A 15,211-nucleotide genomic window follows, 5' to 3' on the forward strand; every position below is an offset into this window, starting at 1 on the left:
AAATCAGCTTAGAGAATACTGTCATCTTAACAATATTAAGTCTTCTGGCCTGGCTCACGCCTCTAATCCCAGCACTTTGGGAGGCCGAGGCGGGTGGATCACGAGGTCAGGAGTTCGAGACCAGCCTGGCTAACATGGTAAAACCCCGTTTCTACTAAAAAAAAAAAAAAAACAATAAAAAACTAGGCATGGTGGTGTGTGCCTGTAATCCCAGCTACTCAGGAGGCTGAGGCAGGAGAATTGTTTGAACCCGGGAGGCGGAGGTTGCAGTGAGCCAAGATTGCGCCATTGCACTCCAGCCTGGGCAACAGGGTGAGATTCCGTCTCAAAAACAAAAACCAAAAAACAAACAAAAAAATACTAAGTCTTAAGTCTTCTGATCCATGAATGTAGAATGTTTTTCCATTCTTTCAGGTCTTCTTTACTTTTTAACAGTGTTCTGGATTTTTCAGCATTCCCGTCCTACAGTTCTTTGTTATATTTACTCCTGAGAATATTAGTTGTTTTGCTGCTATTATGAATGGAATTTTTTAAATTTCAATTTTATATTTTTCATTGATAGTATATAGAAATGCAATTGACTTTTGTATACTGATTTTGTAACCTGAAACCTTGCTGAACATGTTCATTCGTTCTAACAGTTTCCTTTTTGTGGATTTCTTAGAATTTTCTATATACAGTATCATGTCATCCATTAAGGGGATAGGTTTACTTCTTCCTTTCTAATCTGGATGAGTTTAGTTTCTTTTTCTCACCTAAATTCCTTGGCTAGAACTCCAATACAATGTTGAATATAAGTAATGAAATCAGACATCTTTGGACTGTACTTGATCTTAAGGGGGAGCATCCAGTCTTTTGCCATTATGTATAATGTTAGCTGTGGGGTTTAATAGATGAATTTTATCAGGTTGAGGACATTTCATTTTATTTGTAATTTCTTACAACACTTTCATCAGAAGAGTGTTGGATTTTGTCTAATATTTTTGTGTGTCTCTTTAGAGATGATCATATGGTTTTTGTCATTTATTCTACAAAATACAGCATATTAAATTGATTGATTTTTGAGTTATCTTTTTTTAAAGTTTACTTTAAGTTCTGGGATACATGTGCAGAACGTGCAGGTTTGTTACATAGGTATACATGTGCCACGGTGATTTGCTGCACCTATCAACCCATCATCTAGGTTTTAAGCCCCACATGCATTAGGTATTTGTCCTAATGCTCTCCCTCCCATTGCCCCCAACCCCCAAATAGGTCCCAGTGTGTGTTGTTCCCCTCCCTGTGTCCATGTGTTCTCACTGTTCAACTCTAACTTATGAGTGAGAACATGCAGTGTTTGGTTTTCTGTTCCTGTGTTTTTTAGCTGAGAATGATGGCTTCCAGCTTCATCCATGTCCCTGCAAAGGACATAAACTCATTCTTTTTTACGTATTCCATGGTGTATGTGTGCCACATTTTCTTTATTCAGTCTATCATTTATGGGCATTTGGGTTGGCTCTAAGTCTTGTAAATAGTGCTTCAATAAACATACGTGTGGATGTGTCTTTATAGTAGAATGATTTATACTCCTTTGGGTATATACCCAATAATGGGATTGCTGGGTCAAATGGTATTTCTGGTTCTAGATCCTTGAGGAATCGCCACACTGTCTTCCACAGTGGTTGAACTAATTCACACTCCCACCAAGAGTGTAAAAGCATTCCTATTTCTCCATAGCCTCATCAGCATTGGTTTTTTCCTGAGTTTTTAATGATCATCATTCTAACTGGCATGAGATGGTATCCATTGTGGTTTTGATTTGCATTTCTCTAATGACCAGTGATGATAAGGTTTTTTTCATATGTTTGTTGGCTGCATAAATGTCTTCTTTTGAGAAGCATCTGTTAACAACCTTTGCCCACTTTTTGATGGGGTTATTTTTTTCTTGTAAATTTGTTTAAGTTCCTTGTAGATTCTGAATATTAGACCTTTGTCAGATGGATAGATTGCAAAATTTTTCTCCCATTCTGTCAGTTGCTTGTTCACTCTGATGATAGTTTCTTTTGGTGTGCAGAAGCTCTTTAGTTTAATTAGATCCCATTTGTCAATTTTGGCTTTTGTGGTAATTGCTTTTGGTGTTTTAGTCATGAAGTCTTTGCCCATGCCTATGTCCTGAATGGTATTGCATAGGTTTTCTTCTAGGGTTTTTATGGTTTTAGGTTTTACATTTAAGTCTTTAATCCATCTTGAGTTAATTTTTGTATAAGGTGTAAGGAAGGGGTCCAGTTTTTGCTTTCTGTTTATGGCTAGCCAGTTTTCCTGGCACCATTAATTAAATAGGAAATCCTTTCCCCGTTGCTTGTTTTTGTCAGGTTTGCTGAAGATCAGATGGTTATAGATGTGTGGTATTATTTCTGAGGTCTCCGTTCTGTTTTTTTTTGTTTTTTGTTTTTTCTTTGAGACGAGATCTTGCTGTGTCACCCAGGCTGGAGTGCAGTGGCACGATCTCGGCTCACTGCAACCTCTGCCTCCCTGGTTCAAGCAATTCTCCTGCCTCAGCTTCCTGAGTAGCTGGGATTACAGGCACGCACCACCACGCCTGGCTAATTTTTGTATTTTTAGTAGAGATGGGGTTTCACCATGTTGGTCAGGCTGGTCTTGAACTCCTTACCTGTGATCTGCCCGCCTTGGCCTCCCAAAGTGCTGGGATTACAGGCATGAGCCACTATGCATGGCCAAGGCCTCCATTCTGTTCCATTGGTCTATATATCTGTTTTGGTACTGGTACCATGCTGTTTTGATTACTGTAGTCTTGTAGTACACTTTGTAGTCAGGTAATGTGATGCCTCTGGCTTTGTTCTTTTTGCTTAGAATTGTCTTGGCTATATGGACTCTTTTTTGGTTCCACAGGAAATTTAAAGTAGTTTTTTTCTAATTCTATGAAGAAAGTCAATGGTAGCTTGATGGGAATGGCATTGAATCTATAAATTACTTTGGGCAGTATGGCCATTTTCACGATATTTATTCTTCCTATCCATGAGCATGGATTTTTTTTTCTATTTGTTTGTTTCCTTTCGTATTTCCGTAAGAGGTTTGTAGTTCTCCTTGAAGAGGTCCTTTAAGTCTCTTATAAGTTATATTCCTAGGTATTTTATTCTCTTTGTAGCAATTCTGAATGGGTGTTCACTCATAATTTGGCTCTCTGCTTGTCTATTTTTGGTGTATAGGAATGCTTGTGATTTTTGCACACTGATTTTATATCCTGAGACTTTGCTGAAGTTGCTTCTCAGCTTAAGGAGGTTTTGTACTGAGATGATGGGGTTTCCTAAATATACAATCATGTTGTCTGCACACAGAGACAATTTGACTTTCTCTCTTCCTATATGAGTACCCTGTATTTATTTATTTTGTCTGATTGCTCTGGCCAGAACTTCAATATTATGTTGAATAGGAGTGGTGAGAGAGGGCATCCTTGTCTTACACCACTTTTCAATGGGAATGCTTCCAGCTTTTGCCCATTTAGTATGATATGGGCTATGGGTTTGTCAGAAATAGCTCTTATTATTTTGAGATATGTTCCATCGATACCTAGTTTATGGAGAGTTTTTAGCCTGAAGGGATGTTGAATTTTATTGAAGGACTTTTCTGCATCTATTGAGATAATCATGTGGTTTTTGTCATTGGTTCTGTTTATGTGATGGATTATGTTTATTGATTTGTGTATGTTGAACCAGACTTGCATACCAGAGATGAAGCCTACTTGATCATGGTAGATAAGCTTTTTGATGTGCTGCTGGATTCAGTTTGTCAGTATTTTAGTGAGGATTTTTGCATTGATGTTCATCAGGGATATTGGACTGAAATTTTCTTTTTTGTTGTGTCTCTGCCAGGTTTCAGTATCAGGATGATACTGGCCTCATAAAATGACTTATGGAGGAGTCCCTGTTTTTCTATTATTTGGAATAGTGTCAGAAGGAATGGTATCAGCTTCTCTTTGTACCCCTGGTAGACCACATGTGAGATGAGATGATAGGTATGGACTACCTGGCATATGATAGATGCTTCCTAAATGAGATTCTAAAAAATAATTATGCTCCAAAAATATTTTTTAAATAGAATAATTTATGTTTTATTTTCTGTGTTTTATCTCACAGACATGTAGACTGCCAAAGTGTATGGGATGCATTCAAGGGTGCATTTATTTCAAAATATCCTTGCAACATTACAGAAGAAGACTATCAGCCACTAGTGAAGTTGGGAACTCAGACCGTACCTTGCAACAAGGTAATTGGGGGTATGCCATTGATTTTAAAACTGGGGATAAAAGCCAGTGGTAAAAATTCATGGGTCCAAATTTTGATTAGAATGAAGGAAGAGGAAAAATCCATATATTATAGTGTGAGTGTGGTTGGTAGGAATGGAATTTGCAGGCCATTGAGGGGCCATGATATAATCAAGATTTAGTACTTCTGGAGAAGGGAGATAAGAGATAAATGGGGATAAGATAAATGGGGATACAGAAATAGGAAAGGGGCTTTGGCCAAAAACTAGGCAGAAAAAACCTAACACCAAACCCAACTCAAACAAACAAATTAACACAACCTATATAATAACAAAACTTTCCCCTGACTTAATGATAGTAGTAGTAGTAATAATAACAATGCCAAATTACACTTGCAGAGTGCTTTTTTTCTTTTTCTTGCTTACAAAAGACTCTCCTAATCCTTATCTTCTTAGGCCTTCATAGCCATTCTGTGGAATGGGCAGGTCAGGTGTCAGCATCCCCATTTTACCAGTGAGAAAACTGAGGCTTGGTGTGTTTAGGTGACCAGTGTTGCCCAAGTGTGGCAGGCTTGAAAGTGACCAGTTTAAATGTAAGTAGTATGAGACTTGGAGCCACAGAGGCTTGGATTCTAATACATTGGTTATATTGGAAAAGGTCTATCAGAGTGCACCTTTTCTATAGTCGATGTTTAAGGCAAAATTCCGCATGCCTAAAATTTTCTTTGTGAAGCCCTTAAAACCACCCAGAAATTTCAGCCTCTCATTCCATTGTTAGTGAGCTGGAGTCATTGTGAAACTTCTCCATTCACCAGGCATGATGCCCTATGCAGAAAAGGTGTTTGGCAAATAATAACCCAGGCTGACATTTGTCAAATAAGTGACTATGCGATGGATAGTATGCTAAGCAATTTACTTGCATTTATCTCAGTTAATTTCCCTAGCACCCCAGTAGTTTATTTCAGTCATTATCGTTACCATTTTACAGGTGTAGAAAGTGGGGCTTAGTGATGTTTTGGTTGCTCAAGGTGAAACATGTGATAAGTGATGATGATGCTGGGCTTCAATGAGGACTGGGGTTTTCGGTCCCATGCTTTAAACCAGTATCCTTCACTGACTCCCATTAAGAATGAATAGGGGGAGGAGCCAAGATGGCTGAATAGGAACAGCTCCAGTCTGCAGCTCCCAGTGAGACTGATGCAGAAGGTGGGTGATTTCTGCATTTCCATCTGAGATCAGGAGGTTTCCTCATGTGTCTACACCACCAGGGCCCTGGATTTCAGGCACAAAACTGAGCTGCTGTTTGGGCAGACACCAAGCTAGGTGCAGGAGTGTTTTTCCTACCTCAGTGGTGCCTGGAACCCCAGTGGTGCCTGGAACCCCAGTGGGACAGCACTGTTTACTCCCCTGGAAAGGAGGCTGAAGCCAGGGATCCAAGTGGTCACGCTCAGCAGGTCTCATTCCTACAGAGCCCAGCAAGCTAAGAACCACTGGCTTGAAATTCTTGCTGCTGGCACAGCAGTCTGAAGTTGACCTGGGATGATGGAGCTGGGTGGGGGAGCAGCATCCACCATTACTGAGGCTTTAATAGGCGGTTTTCCCCTGATAGTGCTAAGGAGGCTGGGAAGTCTGGACTGGGTGTGGCAACATGGCTGTGGCCAGACTGCTTCTCTAGATTCCTCCTCACTGGGCAGGGCATCTCTGAAGGAAAGGTAACAACCCCAGTCAGGGGCTTGCAGACAAAACCTCCATCTCCCTGGGACAGAGCACCTGGCAGAAGGGGCGGCTGTGGGCGCATCTTCAGTGGATTTAATCATTCCTGCCTGCCGACTCTGAAGACAGCAGCTGATCCTGACAAAAGGGATTCTCCTAGCACAGCACACCAACTCTGCTAAAGGACACATTGCCTCCTCAAGTCAATCCCTGACCCCTGTGTCTCCTTACTGGGGGAGACTGCCCAACAGGGGTTGACAGACACATCATACAGGAGAGCTCTGGCTGGCATCAGGCCGGTACCCCTCTGGAATGAAGCTTTTAGAAGAAGGAGCAGGCTGTCATCTTTGCTGTTCTGTAGCCTCCACTGGTGATACTTTCAGGTGTGGGAGGAACCCAGGTGAATAGGGTCTGGAGTGGAACCCCTGCACACTGCAGCAGCCCTATGGAAGAAAGGGTCTGACTGCTAAAAGAAAAAACAGAAAGCAACAACATCAATGAAAAAGACCCCACAAAAACCCACCCAAAGGTCAGTAGCCTCAAAGATCAAAGGTAGATAAATACATGAAGATGAGAAAGAATCAGTACAAAAATGCTGAAAACTCAAAAAACCAGTGTGCCTCTCCTCCAGATGATTTTAACACATCTCCAACAAGGGCATAGAACTCGGCTGAGACCCATAAAAAAGAATGAGTTCATGTCCTTTGCAGGGACATGGATGAAGCTGGAAACCATCATTCTCAGCAAACTATCACAAGATCAGAAAACCAAAGACCACATGTTCTCACTCATAAGTGGGAGTTGAACAATGAGAACACATGGATACAGGGAGAGGAACATCACACAACAGGGCATGTTGGAGAGGGGAACTAGGTGAGGGATAACATTAGGGAGAAATACCTAATGTAGATGATGGGTTGATGGGTGCAGCAAACCACCATGACATATGTATACCTATGTAATAAAACTGCACATTCTGCACATGTAACCCAGAACTTAAAGTATAAAAAAACTAAAGATACTAGCTACATTTACCCAATGTTAAAAAAAAAGACCTGGGCTGAGGCTGAGATGGATGAATTGACAGAAGTAGACTTCAGAAGATGCGTAATAATGAAATTCACTGAGCTAAAGGTGTATGTTCATACCCATTGCAAAGAAGCTCAGAACCATGATAAAACACAGGAGCTGTTAAAGAGAATAACCAGTTTAGAGAGGAACATAAATGACCCGATGGAGCTGAAAAAGTTCCAACATGGGAACTTCACGATGCAAACACAACTATCAATAACTGAATAGATCAAACGGAAGAAAGGATATCAGAGCTTGAAGACTATCTTGCTGAAATAAGACAGGCAGACAAGATTAGACAAAAAAGAATGAAAAGGAATGAACGAAACCTCTGAGAACTATGGGATTATGTAAAAAGAACCTATGACTGATTGGGGGTACCTGAAAGAGACAGGAAGAATGGAACCAAGTTGGAAAAAACACTTCAGGACATCATCCAGGAGAACTTCTTCAACCTAGCAAGACAGGCCAACATTCAAATTCAGGAAATCCAGAGGACCCCAGTAAGATACTCCATGAGAAGATCAACCCCAAGACACATAATCATCAGATTCTGCAGGTCACCTATATAGGGAAGCCCATTAGACAAACAGCAGACCTCTCAGCAGAAACCCTACAAACCAGAAGAGACTGGGGGCCAAAATTCAACATTCTTAAAGAAAATAATTTCCAACCTTGAATTTCGTATCTAACCAAACTAAGCTTCATAAATGAAGGAGAAATAAAATCTTTTTCAGACAAGCAAAAGGTAAGGGAATTCATCACCACCAGTCCTGCCTTGCAAGAGCTCCTGAAGAAAGCACTAAATATGGAAAGGAAAAACCATTATCATCCACTACAGAAACACACCGAAGTACACAGACCAATGACACTATGAAGCAACTACATAAACAAGTCTTCAAAATAACCAGCTAGCATCATGATAACTGGATCAAATTCACACATAACAAAATTAGCCTTAAGTGTAAATGGGCTAAATGTCCCAATTAAAAGACATAGAATGACAAGCTGGATAGTCAAGATCAATTGGTGTGCTGTATACAAGAGACCCATCTCACATGCAAAGACACACATAGACTCAAAATAAAGGGATGGAGGAATATTTACAAAGCAAATGGAAAATGGAAAAAGCAGGGGTTGCAATCCTAGTTTATGACAAAACAGACTTTAAACCAACAAAAATCAAAAAATAAAAAACGGTATTACATAATGATAAAGGGGTGAATTCAACAAAGAGAGAGAATAATCTTAAACATGTATGCACCCAATATAGGAACACTGAGATTCATAAAACAAGTTCTTAGAGACCTACAAAGAGACTTAGATACCCACACAATAATAGTGGGAAAATTTAACACCCCACTGTCAGTATTAGACAGATCATCAAGACAGAAAATTAACAAAGATATTCACGACCTGAGCTCAGCTCAGGATCAAGTGGACCTGATAGATAATCTACCAAACTCTCCATGACAAAGCAACAGAATATACATTACTCTTGGTGCCACATGGCATCTACTCTAAAATTGATCACACAATTGGAAGTAAATTACTTCTCAGCAAATGCAGAAGAACTAAAATCGTAACAGTCTCACAGACCACAGCACAATCAAATTAGAACTCAAGATTAAGAAACTCACTGAAAACCAATTACATGGAAATTGAACAACCTGCTCCTGAATGACTCCTGGGTAAATAATAAAATTAAGCCAGAAATTAACAAGTTCTTTGAAATTAATACGAAAAAGACCATGTATCAGAATCTCTGGGATGCAATAAAAGCAGTGTTAAGAGAGAAATTTATAGCACTAAATGCCCACATCAAAAAGCTAGGAAGATATCAAATCGACATCCTAACGTCACAACTAAAAGAGCTAGAGAACCAAGAGAAAACAAATCCCAAAGCTAGCAGAAGACAAGAAATAACCAAGCTCAGAGCAGAACTGAAGGAGATAGAGACACAAAAATCCCTTCAAAAAATAAATGAATGCAGGAGGTGGTTTTTTGAAAAAAAAAATTAATAAAATAGATAGATGACTAGCTAGACTAATAAAAAAGAAAAGAGAGAAGAATCAGATGGATACAATAAAATGATAAAGGGGATATCACCACTGATCCCACAGAAATACAAACAACCATCAGATAATACTATAAATACCTCTATGCAAATAAACTAGAAAATCTAGAAGAAATGAATAGATTTCTGGATACATACACCCTCCCAAGACTGAACCAGGAAGAAGTTGAGTCCCTAAATACACCAATAACAAATTCTACAGTTGAGGCAGTAATAAATACCAACCAGAAAAAAAAAAAAAGCTCAGGACCAGACAGATTTACACCTGAATTCTACCAGAGTTACAAAGAAGAGCTAATACCCTTTCTTCTGAAACTATTCCAAATAATTGAAAAGGAAGGACCCCTCCCTAACTCATTTTATGAGACTAGCATCATCCTGATACCAAAACCTGGCAGAGATAAAACAAGAAAAGAAAATTTCAGGCCAATATCCTGAAGAACATCAATGTGAAAATTCTCAATAAAATACTGGCAAACTCATGATCCTATAACTAGAAAACATGTCATCTGCAAACAAAGACAATTTTATTTCCTTTCTTCCTATTTGAATAGACTTTATTTCTTTCTCTTGCCCGATTGCCCCAGTCAGAACATCCAATACTATGTTGAATAGGAGTGGTGAGAGAGGGCATCCTTGTCTTGTGCCGGTTTTCAGCCCCAAAGCTTTTTAAGCTGATAAGCAACTTCAGCAAAGTCTCAGGATACAAAATCAATGTGCAAAAATCACAAGCATTCCTATCCACCAACACACAGGCAGAGAGCCAAATCATGAATGAACTCCCATTCACAAAGGGAATAAAATACCTAGGAATACAGCTAACAAGGGAAGAGAAGGACCTCTTCGTGGACAACTGCAATCCACTGCTCAAGGAAATCAGATAGGACACAAACAAATGGAAAAACATTCCATCCTCATGGATAGGAAGCATCAATATTGTGAAAATGGCCATACTGCCCAAAGTAATTTATAGATTCAATGCTATTCCCTTTAAACTACGATTGACATTCTTCACAGAATTAGAAGAAACTATTTTAAAATTTATATGGAACCAAAAAAAGCTCATATAGCCAAGACAATCCTAAGCAAAAAGAATAAAGCTGGAGGCATCATACTACGCAACATCAAACTGTACTACAAGGCTACAGACACCAAAATAGCATGGTACTGGTACAAAAATAAACAAATAGACCAATAGAACAGAGTAGAGATCTCGGAAATAAAACTGCACATATACAGCTGTCTGATCTTTGACAAACCTGATGAAAGCAAGCAATGGGGAAAGTATTCCCTATTTAATAACTGGTGCTTGAGAACTATTTAGCCATATGCAGACAATTGAGACTGGACCCCTTCCTTGCAACTCATAAAAAAATTAAGATGAATTAGAGACTTAAATGTATAACCCAAAACTATAAAAACCTTAGAAGAAAATCTACGCAATACTATTCAGGACATAGGCACAGGCAAAGATTTCATTATGAAATTGCCAAATGCAGTTGTAACAAAAGCAAAAATTGACAAATGGGATCTAATTAAAGTGCTTCTGCACAGCAAAATAAACTATCATCAGAGTGAAAAGAAAACCTACAGAATGGGAGAAGAGTTTTGCGATCTATCCATCTGACAAAAGTCTAACATCCAGAATTTACAAAGAACTTAAACAAATTTACAAGAAAAAAATAAACAGCACCATCAAAAAGTAGGCAAAGGACGTGAACAGACTCAAAAGAAGACATTCATGTGGCCAACAACATATGAAAAAAGCTCAATATCACTAGTCATTAGAGAAATGCAAATCAAAACCACGATATCATGCCAGTCAGAATGGCATTATTGAAAAGTCAAGAAACAACAGATGCTGGTGAGATTGTGGAGAGATAAAAATGCTTTTACATTGTTGGTGGGAATGTAAATTAGTTCAACCATTGTGGAAGACAGTGTGGCAATTCCTCAAAGATCTAGAACCAGAAATACCATTTGACCCAGTAATCCCATTACTGGGTATATACCCAAAGGAATAAAAATCATTCTGTTATAAAGATACATGCACGCATATGTTCATTGCAATGCCATTCACACAATGGCAAAGATGTGGAATCAACCCAAATGCCCATCAATGATAGGCTGGATAAAGAAAATGTGGTACGTATACACCATGGAATATTATGCAGCCATAAAAAGGAATAAAATCATGTCCTTTGTAGGGACATGGATGGAGCCAGAAGCCATATCTTCAGCAAACTAACACAGGAACATGCAAGCACCACATGTTCTCACTTATAAGTGGGAGCTGAACAATGAGAACACATGGACACTGGGAGGGGAAAAACACACACTGCAGCTTGTTGGGGTTGGGGTGAGGGGAGTGAGAACATTAGGAAAAATAACTAATGCATACTGGGCTTAATACCTAGGTGATGGGTTAATAGGTGCAGCAAACCCATGGCACATATTTACCTATGTAACAAACCTGTACCTCCTGCATGTGTACCCTGGAACTTATAAAAATAAAAATAAAAAAATAGATTCATAAAACAGAATATTATTCTGAACTTTGACTCTCTGTACCTTTAAGAGGAACCCTTAAATACAAAAAATCTATTGTATTTTTTTTTTTTTGGTAGGGGTAGGGAATATTTAGGGAATTTGGAAGGGGTTATATAGTTCTTTAAGAATCAAAGAGCACATCTTCTTGAAAACAGCATGTAGACAAAGTTTTTTTGGAGATAAGCTTAGGAATATTGTAACTCTCTAATGCCACCTCCAGATGTGATCCCATGTTGATTATAAGATTTTGATCAGTGACTTTCAGACTTTTTTGACTGCAACCTAGAATAAAAATAAACATTTACATTATGACCTAGAACACACGCGCACACACACACACGCACACCCACACTCTCTCTCTCTCCCCTACACTCTCGTGCACTCAGAAATCATTGATGCATACAACAATTCTTATTCATACTATGGGTGATTTACTTTGATATGCTCTGTTCTCTTTTCATTACAAAACCATGGATTTATTTTGTTTTGTCATGCTAAGTTGATCTCAGTAATAGATTGTATTTATTCTTCCTTAGACTCTTCTTTGGAGCAGAATAAAAGATCTGGCCCATCAGTTCACACAGGTCCAGCGGGACATGTTCACCCTGGAGGACATGCTGCTAGGCTACCTTGCTGATGACCTCACATGGTGTGGAGAATTCAACACTTTCGGTGAGGCTCTGGGCCCTGTGGGATTGCCCAGGGATGTCTAGGGTGAACAGAGTGAGTTCTGCTGGGGGCCCTGAACGGTCAGTGTGGAGGACAGAGCCACAGGTACCCACCCTGATGCCATCTATACTTATCTTAGTCCGTTTGTGTTGCTATAAAGGAATACCTGAGGCTGGGTAATTTATAAAGAAAAGAGGTTTATTGGGCTCGCAGTTATGCAGGCTGTACAAGAAACAGGGCACCAGCATCTGCTTCTGGTGAGGGCCTAAGGCTGTTTCCATCATGGAGAAGGGGAAGGGGAGCTGGCATGTACAGAGATCACACGGTGAGGGAGGAAGGCAAAGAGACGTCAGGGGAGATGCCAGGCTCTTTATAATGACCAGCTCTCCTGGGAACTAGTCGAGTAAGAACTCACTCATTACTACAAAGACAGCACCATGACATTCATGCGGGATCATCCCTATGACCCAAACACCTCCTACTAGTCCCCAGCTGCAACACTGAGGATCCAATTTCAACATAAGGTTTAGAGAGTTAAATATCCAAAGTATAGCACTACCCTTAATGGCATCTCAGGCTGATGTAAAGTAGCATTCCCTGTTTTCTTGAAAAATTGACTTCAGAGTTTGGGATTGCCCATGCCCCCTAATTCCCTTCTTTTGAGTGCTCACATAGCCTGCTTCTGAATTCTTGGTATTTTGCTCTCTATAAGGTCATCATTCAGGTCCAAAGAATTCTAGAATGGGATGAGGTCTCAGTGGGACCTAGACCAAGGTTCTTGTTCTTCAGAATTATCACAGTAGCCATGGACTGGACTCTTCCATCTCAGGCACTGGCTTTGCCATCATTTTTCAAATGTAGCCTTATCCTGCCCAGAAAGTCTCAATACCTCACCATGGGAAGGGATTTCCTACAACCAAAACCCTATTGCAGTTTTCACTTCTTTTTTTTTTTTTTTTTCCTTTTTGTTTGTATGGTGGATATTTTTACTTTATATAGTTTTATTCTTATTTTTACTACTTTTCATTGTTTGTTTTTAAAAGCTTATCTTATTATAGCTTCTTCGTCCCAGGTTTGCATTATTTTCAATTACAAAAATAGACCATGATTATTTGAAAAAAAAATACTTGCAGATTACAGAAATGCATAAAAGAAAAAAGCAAATGTCACTCTGAATTTTCCCTTCCTGTCCTACCTCCACATCACTTCTCAAAGCGTAACTATTGTCAACAATTTGATATAGATCCTTCCAGACTTTTCCCTATGCTAATGTAAGCATGTATGTTTAAAATGTACACATACTGTTGTGCAACTTGCTTTATTCACTTAAAATTAGTAGGTATAAAGATAGCTATACTTTTTAAAAAGGCTTTATGGTTAAGAATCCTATTAATGGATATTAAGTTGCTTTAGCTTTGGTTGCTATTGTATCACTGTTGTAAGAAACACTTTTGTGTACACACACGCACACACATACTTGAATGATAAATTTTTATAAATGAAACTTCAATGTTAAAGGATAAATTGTAATAGAAACTGATAATGTGTAATTTAAAAGATGGTAACTATACCTTCATCAAGAGTATATATGAGGCCAGGTACAGTGGCTCATACCTGCAATCTCAGTACTTTGGGAGGTGGAGGAGGGAGGATCACTTGAGCCCAGGAGTTTAAGACTGGCCTGGGCAACATAGTAAGACCCCATCTCTATTTTATACTAAAAAAAGAAAAATAAAGAATGTATATGAGATAGTTTATTTACCTATATGCCCACTAACACCAGATGTTGTTACTTTAAATTTTTTTGGCTCATTTGAGAAAAAAATAATACCTCAATTTAGTTTGAACTTCTTTGATGGTGAGGCTACTATATATACATAAATGGTAGATTTTCTGTTTCTTCAGTGAGCTGGCAGTTCATATATTTCGACCATCTGTACTGGGATATCTATTATTTTCTAATTAGTAGAAGTCCTTTATAAATTAATAAGAGCTACTATGTATTAAGTACTTAAAAAGAGCCAGTGTTCCACGTGCTATGTATGTAGTCACTCATTTAATCCTCCACGGCCCCACGAGCTCATATGGTGATCCCATTTTAGAGATAGGAAGTCTGAGACATGGAGTTAAGTAACTTGCCAGCCAGTAAGTAGCAAAGCACGAAGCAAACTCAGACTAACTTGAGAAACGTTGCTCTTAACTGCCACGTTTTTCTGCCCACTTTCTGGCTCAAGGTGGAAATCTGTTTTTCTTACTCTGGACTTTACATAGTGTTTATGGTCTGTCTTTTGCCACCCAGAAATGCAGAAACCCCCCCCCCACCCAGGGAAAGGGAGACTCCCTTTCCTGGTCTGCGCAGTAGCAGGTGTTTTCCTTGGCACTGACGCTACTGCTAGACCACGGTCTGCTTGGCAACGGGTGTCTTCCCAGATGCTGGCGTTACCACTAGACCAAGGAGCCTTCTAGTGGCCCTGTCTGGGCGTGACAGAGGGCTCACACTCTTGTCTTCTGGTCACTTCTCACTATGTCCCCTCAGCTCCTATCTCTGTATGGCCGGTTTTTCCTAGGTTATGATTGTAGAGCGAGGATTATTATAATATTGGAACAAAGAATAGTTGCTGCACACTAATGATTAATGATATTCATATATAATCATATCTATGATCTGTATCTAGTATAACTATTCTTATTTTATGTATTTTATCATACTGGAACAGCTCGTGCCCTCGATCTCTTGCCTCAGCACCTGGGTGCTTGCTGCCCACATGGCTATTTTGAATTCTCTGTCTCACATAGCTCTGTTTCTTCAGGATTGATCTCTGATGTCTTATTTAATTCATTTGGTGAGGTCATGTATTCCTGGATAGTCTT

The 15,211-nt window shown here is 39.3% G+C and overlaps 1 protein-coding gene across 1 annotated transcript in view; it reads left to right on the forward strand.

Annotated features, from left to right (window-relative positions):
* The window catches only part of CD38 (CD38 molecule), a 62,654-nt gene that overhangs the window by 31,337 nt on the left and 16,106 nt on the right, over positions 1–15,211 (forward strand). The window contains 2 exon segments of the mRNA NM_001261773.1: positions 4,134–4,263; positions 12,208–12,343. Coding sequence (NP_001248702.1) covers positions 4,134–4,263; positions 12,208–12,343 — 266 coding nt within the window.

This window comes from Macaca mulatta, chromosome 5 (genome assembly GCF_049350105.2).
Source record: "Macaca mulatta isolate MMU2019108-1 chromosome 5, T2T-MMU8v2.0, whole genome shotgun sequence".
NCBI classification, from domain to species: domain Eukaryota; kingdom Metazoa; phylum Chordata; class Mammalia; order Primates; family Cercopithecidae; genus Macaca; species Macaca mulatta.